This window comes from Limulus polyphemus, unplaced genomic scaffold (genome assembly GCF_000517525.1).
Source record: "Limulus polyphemus unplaced genomic scaffold, Limulus_polyphemus-2.1.2 Scaffold9522, whole genome shotgun sequence".
Taxonomy (NCBI): Eukaryota; Metazoa; Arthropoda; class Merostomata; order Xiphosura; family Limulidae; genus Limulus; species Limulus polyphemus.
In genome coordinates, this window is record NW_013675132.1 from 13847 (window position 1) to 23118 (window position 9272).

Below are 9272 nucleotides of genomic sequence, written 5' to 3' on the forward strand. Positions count from 1 at the left end.
ATCGGTGTCATTGTAAGAACGTTGTTTATGAATTAACTTGTGGCAGTTGTTCTTGTACGTATATAGCAGAAACATGACGATCCATAAATGACAGCATATTTGAACATGTACGTTACACCCAAAATTTCAATACTAACAATGCTATTGCTTAGCGTCATAGAAAATATCCTGGAATATCATAAGTAAATACCATCTTATCAAATGTTGGATCTTAATTAAATGTTATAATTTTCTTGGACGAAAAATTAAAGAACCCATTATAATCAAGAAAACTAAACATAAAATTAAAAAAAAAACGTGTAAGTTGACCTCTTAGAAATATTGATTGTATTCCTAAGATCTTTAAATTTTGACGTAGTGTCTATACACTTTCACAATGAAATGTGTATGTGTTGATATATGAGATAGATAAGATACAGATATCTGTAAACATACTTATAGATACAAGTATGAATATCATAAACTTCTAAATCCTGTGATTCTATTAGTTTGTCTGTTGATTGCTTAAATTATATATTCACAGTAGTTGGTTCGGTTTGTTTGAACAATTTGAATTCAGTGATATTGTTTTTAATATGATCTGAATATTTTAGAAAAAAATATTAATGTTAGATTTATTGATAACTGTGTGAACGATTGTAAAATTAATTATTAATAATAATAATAAATATAAATAGATAAATAATCAGTGTTAAAGTTAGTAATGTTGTATTGTAAATTATTACCAGAAAAAATGTGATTTAAAAATGACTTAAATAAAGTCGATAATAATTACAATTCAGTTGCTCAATCTCCTTCATATCATAAAAACTGTGTGACTATATAAATAGTGACTATACCAATATTATATCTGGTATTATATCATATTCTCCTTTGTTTTCAGTCATAGGTTCTTAGAATTCCAGTTTATTTCAACTGGTTTAACGAACTGGGTGGTTGTCGATAATAAAGAGAAGATGGTTCTGGAAGAATAGGTCGTTATCATAGTCAAAAATGTTTCTATGGTTACATGCGTTGCTAAATACGGAAAAATTGGCTCCGTAGGAACATCCTGCTTTTGTTACTTACTTCGCTGTATATGTCGCATCACCTGTCACGTAGACCAATGAGATGACCATTGGAAGTTCCGCGTTATTTGTCTTTGATGACGTTACGAAAACTGTACGTCATTCTTCCCTGAAAAGGAAAACTATACATAGACCGGTGGATATATAAACACCAGTTTCGGACTCAAGTTTCAAGAAGCGCTGATTTTAAACCATTTAAAAAAAATTTTCGTTGTATTTTTGGGTTCCTGTTATGCATTTGAAGAACGAAGAAGGGACTCACGTTTCGGCTGGAAAATGTCCAATTGTTCACGGGACTCCGCCGGTCATGCTGACTAACATAACCACTGGCAAACAAGTATACGACAGTCTACATCATCGTTCACAGGTAAAGGAAAGGTTAATTTAAATGCTTAATTCTTCTTCAGATTCTAAGTTAGTAAATAAGTTGAGCTAACACTGAATAACAAAAATCTTTATAAAAAAAAAATATTATGGACGTGTGTCAACTCGAAAACATGTCAGGTGGTTAGGGCGCTCCACTCACAATCTGCGGATTTCGGGTTCGAATCTCCATCACACCAAACATGCTCGCCCTTTCAGCCGTGGGGGCGTTATAATGTGACGGTCAATCCCACTATTCGTTGGTAAAAGAGTAACCCAAGAGTTGGCGGTGGGTAGTGATGACTAACTGCCTTCCCTCTAGTCTTACACTGTTAAATTAGGGACGGCTAGCGCGGATAGCCCTCGTGTAGCTTTGCGCGAAATTCATAACAAACCAAAACATGTTGAACTATAGAGTTCAAAGATAATTTGATATAGTTAAATCACGATACTGCTGGTTTACATAAATACACTTGCTCTGTTTATAGGTGTTTCTTATGATCATCAGCTTTTATTTTAGCTATTTTTCATTTTCCAATAAAAGTATCAGTTCTTTCACTAAAGTTAACATTCGTTCTTGTTTTTTTTCTGGTTTTGGACAGAGGTGAGTTTTTGGTTTTCACCTTCATTGTTAGTGTTAATGGAGTAATTCTATAACAAACATATTAAACCTGTCTACACATGTACCTAACAATATGGATACAATGTAATTGTACATTCTGAAGTGTGTCATTCGATGTTATTATATTGTTACATCTCCTACTCTGGAAAAAGATTTAAAATATCACAAGTGCTATAGATTTCCTGCTTACTTCAGTGTTAAAACACGCTTTGCTGTAAACACAAAACTGTAATTAGGCTTTGTCGGATTTAAAAAAAAAAATATTACATACTAGACCACCGTGACTCGTTGGGTCACCCATTATTCAGAGGTTATGAAGAATTCAAGCTAATTTCAATATTGCACCAAAATGAAGGTTTATTTTGAGATAATTTAATTAAATATTTCAATCCATTCGTGTTATTCATAATTCAAGAAAAGATATTTGATTGTTGATCGGGAGTAAAAGGAAAGACCATTTCATTTTTCAAAAAAGTGAATTAAGAATTTTCGTAATGAACGCGAACGGTAGTGTGAATGATTTTTTGACTGAGAAAATGAGCAAACAAATAAACAATCTCAGAGTTTTAGTAGTATATAGATAGATTATTCAAGATCTTGTTTTTGTTATCTTACGCCTTTTAATGAAGATGGGAACATTGACAGGGAAATAATATAATAGCCAATTGTCCGCGAGAGATTTTCGTTCATAAAATTTGTTGCTGTTCTCGACTTGATTTTTATTTTATTACCTCGTCTCCATAGTTACTATTTGCAAACAGTCAATAATATTGTAGGCACATTTTATTGTTGTTCTTTCTGTGTGCCATTATGACACATTTTCATTTCATTTAATTTCTGTTGTGCATGTATTGTTGTATAGAAGATATTTCAAAGTGATTCAATAGGTGGAAAACGAATAGCTAGATAGATAAATCGATATGTGGCGCCAACTAGTGTACCTAAATTCATCTAGACATTTTCATAAAAGTGACCCGAAAAACGGGGCTAACTCGGTAAACCGTAGCCCGATTTTAACGAAAGTTGTTTTATTCTGTTTCTCTTCTCATTTCATTACAAATATGGCGGTATTAAGAGCCGAGATTGCTGTATTTAATTACAGACAAGCACACAAACAAACAATTTCATACTTTTAGTAGTATATAGATGTATATGGGTTCTGGTTGTTTGTTTGTTTTTGCCAATTTTCGAAATAAATGGCTTTTACTTATATTTCTTAATAGTATAAATATATACTATGTAGTTGTTGGACTTAGAATTCTTCTACAGTAGGTGTCTGTGATTTCTTAACGATAAATTCAACGATGAATAAACAGCACACACTGTGCTTGTTTTCAAATAATATATATATATATTCAGAACAAGTTAAACGTATGTACAACAAAGTGCTCACACTAGAGAATATAAGCATACCGTAAACGTTATATCAGTATATGTATAGTTCTCTTCTTCTTGTCAAAAGTCCACTTACGCCTGTTTAATTACTTTAGAATCTTAGTTGACAAGCCGAACTATTACTATTGCAATATTAGTCTGGTGTGATTCACTTACGACTGTGGTCTTCTTTCTTCCGAAGATTCAATGTTCCTTTTGTAAAAGTGCACTCTGACTGATTCAATTACTTTAGAATTTCGCTTTGAAAGAAAAAAATATTTTTTTCCTTTTCCGCTGTTAGTTTCTTTCTAATACATATATATATATATATATATAACGTTAGGCCTATCACATCTACGGTACTTACTTCACACAATTATATTTTCTTTTGCTATCATCTGTCTATTGTCGTCTGTCTGCTGCTTCCCGCTCGTCTCACGCTATTAATATTTTTATTACATAGTCGTCTGGCCACTTTCTATATTCTCGACACCAATTAGTTATTAATAAAACCTTCTACAATCGTCTGCTTTTAACTGTTATTATAACAAAACTTAAAAATAATAAAGTATCCACTCACAAATATAAATTAAACACTGATGTTTAAACCCAACAGTCTTTTACATCATGACAGGCTTCACTTCATCTTGACCTCAGTTTTAAATCAAAGTTTGATATAGCTAGACTTCACTTCTCGTTGAGCTCAATCATCAATGTAAATACAATGTTTGCTGTAGCTAGGGTTTAAATTTTATTTTATCTAAATGGAAATATTAGACTCTTTTGTTTCCTCGTAATTAGCGGAAATATTAAATTTTCAATACACTGAATATTGCCAAAAATTTTCACGTTTGTCTAAAACTGTCATTTAAATTCAAGTTGTATTATAAACATAATATTCTTGCTTCTGGCCATCTAAGTTGTCTAACCTACCTTCGGATAACAAATACTATAGATAAATGTTATTATTGTTAGGTACATATATAAACTAATGTTTAAAATATATAATTACCGCTCTAAAAATGAAAGTAACCACGAATCACAAATTATGTATACCGATAAATTAACCTTATCGAGCTTTCAAGCCACGATCTTTACAAGCATTACTCTTCTGCAATAGAACTTTATATTCCACATGAGTCATTATATCGCAAACTGTACTTTGTTTTTAACTTAATGACTCACATTATTTGTAAACACTGAGCACGTGCTGTTTCTACATGAACGCAATATGGTTTACAGGATATATCGTGGCAGTTGTTTTGGTTTAGTATCACACACACACAAGCCCCGAAGGATATTTTAGTGACATCATATATGAAAGTAAAATAACCCGCAAAAAACCAATACCACTGTTTTGTGGCTTCAACTTCTAACCAATCAATAGGCCCGGCATAGCCAGGTGGTTGGGGCGCTCGACTCGCAATCTGCGGGTCGCGGGTTCGAATCCCCATCCCACCAAACATGCTCGCCCTTTCAGCCGTGGGGGCGTTATAAGGTGACGGTCAATCCCACTATTCGTTGGTAAAAGAGTAGCCGAAGAGTTGGTGGTGATGACTAGCTGCCTTCCCTCTAGTCTCACACTGCTAACTTAGGGACAGCTAGCGCAGATAGCCCTCGTGTACCTTTGCGTGAAATTCATAAAGGCAAACAAACAAATAGTCTTTTAAACTAAACTAAAACTATTAAATAAATAAATTTAAGAAAACACCTTAAAGTCAGCTCTTATCATTCATATAGTTATCAAGCTTTTTCTTAACTCACTTAAATTTACAGCCTCCACGATATAACGTATCTGTTCTATTTCACTTCTTACTCTATGCTAAAGAAAATATATTTTCCAAAAATTTTGAACATTAGACTAGAGTCTCGAAACCCACAAGATTCATTTTTACTTCTTTAGTTTGTAAGTTGAATCCAACGGAAGACAATGTGAAACCATTGTTGTATCTACCAAGAAAATCATGAACCAACAGTTCTTAAATGATAAATGTACCAGCGTGAAGAAACTAATGAAGAAGTATTGGTACAAGTCAACATAACAGACACAAGATGAGTTCATAGGTCATGTGATGAGGAAAGAAAAGGTGGAGCACATAGTAATAACCGGCAAGATAGAAGGAAAAAAAAGTAATAAAAAACAAACATTTTATAATGACAGTAAACATTTATATTTTCACATCTTATTGTATCTAAATAAAGAATTAAGTATCTTCCAAATCATAATGTAGTCAACCAGAATGAAACTATTTCTGTAAATAACACTTTTCAGCTAAAAGGAAAAAAATCAAGTTGAATCGTATTTCGCTAACCCTTGAAAATTTCACCTTTAATTTCACTGTAAGCGCTAGATGCTGAATTATGTTGTCTTTGTCTCGGTACATTAGACAGTTTTAAATATAATCCGTTGGCTTTACTGCTATGAGGAACGTGAAGGTTAGCAGACAACTAAAAATTGTGGAATTGTGAAAAGGAAAACGATAGCGTTTAGTTCAGAGAATAAATTGTATAGTATAATAGTTTGGTCTGATTTGTTTTGAATTTCACGCAAAGCAGCTCGAGGGATACCTAATTTAGTAGTGATAGATTAGAGGGAAGGCAGCTAGTCAACACCACCCACCGACAACTCTTGGGCTACTCTTTTACCAACGAATAGTGGGATTGACCGTCACATTGTAACGCCCCCACGCCTGAAAAGACGAACATATTTGGTGGGATGGGGATTTGAACCCGCGACCCTCAGATTGCAAGTCGATCGCCCTAACCACCTGGCCATGCCGGGCCTAGTTTAAAGGATTGGACAGTCGAAATGTACAAATAGATCTCTAAACATTATGTTATATTATATGTTATAAATTATAAGGATGTTATATCGTAATTACAAACGCTTCTTCTCCAATGTCATGCCCGATGCAAGTCTTGAATATCATCACTTTCCATTTTTCTCTGTCCCTGGTGTCTTCAACAGTTCTTTATCTGTATTGGCCTTCACTGTTCCTGTCCCCCCCTTCAGTGGCACAGCGTTATGTCTGCGGACTAACAACGCTAGAATCCGGGTTTTGATACCCGTGGTGGGCAGAGCACAGATAGCCCATTGTGTAGCTTTGTGCTTAATTACAAACAGACAATCACTGTTCCTAAAGGTTTTGTGAACCAACCAAACATCTTTATTCCTGTAACCTCAGCCAATCGCCTGTAAGTCACAGTACTGTTATGGTTCATTAATGCCGGGGCAATCAGGAGCCCGACCTCCAGGGTGTGTTCGGCCGCCACAGGAAATGCTACAACAGGCGAAGGAATTTTTAGAACAATACTACGTGTCAAAAAAATCGTAAGTGTTCAATTTTGTAATAGAAAAGATAGGTCTTCAGTTAGCAATAAAAATTATTATTCCAAGATACTTTAAAACATGTATTTTAATATTTTTTGTTTGACCCAGAGACACCTGCATATCTTAGGTAAAATTGTTAATATTGAAAACTGTTTAGCATTTTATTAGGATGGTAATTTTAAAGGAATGGTTATACAGTTCAGAACTGAATAATTCATGGCTGGTCTTTGAATTGCACAAAGATTTTGACAAGTTAGATGACATTATAACACAAGTACGACTTAAATAAATATCTAAAGTTAAAGATATTACAATGTTATTTTAGCATCAATATTGGATTTTTCTTTTTAAGGTTTTTCAATAAAAAAAACGCTAAGGATTTGATTAATTTTTTTGAATAAATTTACACGAGCCAAACCTTAAATTTCCTCCGTTTGTAGCATATTCTAGATGACGACACAGAGCTTCGAACATTTCTCGAGTGGTCTGCACGTGACGTGCATCCTGCACCTCAAGATTTCTCCACTGGATACGCCCAATGCAGCGCGAGGCGTTTCTCCAAGCTAGCTTAGCCCCAAACACTAATTCTTCTGAGGTAAGATTGTAGATGTCGTTTTTCTCTACTTCAGCTTTGACTTCTTCCCACCGCTTGAAGTACTCATCACATGTATCCCTACACAAAATTAAAACTAAAACATTGACATGTCCACCTGTGTGCATGATACTAGTTAATAAGACACAAGGAAAACTCAACAGGAAATCTAGAAAACTGCAGATACAAATTCAACAATAAAGTAAGCCTAATATGGAAAACCATATTCATATAACTTCCACGATGTTTCGTCAAGATTCATTTTAAAGACCAAACATTTTTTACGAGTTCATTTAATGAAGATAGTCGTGAAAATACCACAAATGTATTTTAGAAGTTAAGATTGTTGTATTCTTCGTAAAGGCTACGCTTGTCATAGTATCAGTTTTTAACGACAAGAAATTTACAAACTCCATGCTTCACTTTCTTTAGTATGGCGTCTATTGGTTAGAAATGAATTATTACATCATACGTTTGATACTTCAATGGACACCTTTTTACAGGTCTATGATCACCGTTTTCCCGCCAAGAAAAAACGGACAGGAAGATTTTCTTCTATGGAATCCTCAGCTGCTTAGTTACGCTGGTTATCTTCAACCAGATGGCAGCACGATCGGAGATCCAGGTCATGTCCAGTTCACTCGGGTACGAGATATTGAAAACTCGAAATATATTTTATTTACTAGGATAGTTATACGTTCTTTGGCAAAACATCTTCAACCAAGCTCTTAATACAAGTGTTCTGAAGCTTTCTTTATAATATTCAAGTATACGAACAAACATATATATAAAACACTAAATTGTACAAAATAAGCAGCGTTGATGAAAAGTATTCTCGCACCTTTCATTTTGTAGGTGTGCCAGAGACTGGGATGGAAGGGAAAAGGTGGACGGTTTGATATTTTGCCCTGGATACTCTCGGCACCAGAAGAAAAGCCAAAGTTCTACGATATTCCAGACGAACTGGTACTGAGAGTCAATCTAGAACACCCTCGTTTTGAGTGGTTTGCGGAGATGGGATTGGAATGGTATGCTGTTCCTGCTGTAGCAAACATGCTATTTGATTGTGGGGGGATGGAGTTTCCTGCTGCTCCTTTCAATGGGTGGTACATGGGCACCGAGATTGGAGCCCGCGATCTATGTGACCCTCAACGCTATAACATCACTGAGGTAAGGAAACTAGAACACTAAATATATTATTAGAAACTATAATAAATCCTGTCCCTGATGGGCTTGTAAGCACATGAAAAATACTTGTCTTTATACCATATTAATTTTACAGGAAAAAGACACGTACCAGAAAAAAAAAAGTTAGACTATAGAGAATATTTCTTGTTATTGTCAAGTTTCTTGTCAATACCAATATATTTTAGTTGTGAGAGCAACTATAAATTTAATAGAATCCATAGTCTGGATTTTTTAACAACCGCGTTATCAATTTCTATAGAAAAGCTCGTCCCAAACCTAAGCCAGATAAAATACAATTTCTCGTCAGGATTGAACAATCTTTCTTTGATACATGATATTTTAAACGTGATTCATCCAGGAAGTAGCCCTGAAGATGGGACTAGACACATCAAGTCCGGCAACTCTGTGGAAGGACCAAGCGTTGGTTGAAATCAATATTGCTGTTTTACACAGCTATCAGGTAACTATTGTCCTTCTTCATTATGTCTAATGTTGAATTAAAATGTATTCAGCTATCCGTATTGCACGTGGTGGGTGTTATCACATATGGACAATACTAAGATTTAAGGCTGCTTCATCAATTACATATAATAGAATGCGAACAAAATGTACGAAAATTTAACCACAAAGCCGTTTGTATGTAAGCCTAACAACTGCAGGGGCGGATTGGCCTATCGGGATACCGGGACTTGTCCCGGTGGGCCGATAGTCCAACTCAATTTTGAGCCGATCTAC

At 34.7% G+C, this 9272-nt stretch overlaps 1 protein-coding gene across 1 annotated transcript; it reads left to right on the forward strand.

Moving 5' to 3' along the window:
- The first annotated feature begins 7802 nt into the window (after positions 1-7802).
- On the forward strand, positions 7803-9027 carry LOC106475964 (nitric oxide synthase, inducible-like). Its single transcript, XM_013936639.1, has 3 exons — positions 7803-7994; positions 8205-8519; positions 8896-9027. The coding sequence occupies exons 1-3, from the start codon at positions 7803-7805 to the stop codon at positions 9025-9027; spliced, it is 639 nt and encodes a 212-aa protein (XP_013792093.1).
- Positions 9028-9272: the final 245 nt, after the last annotated feature.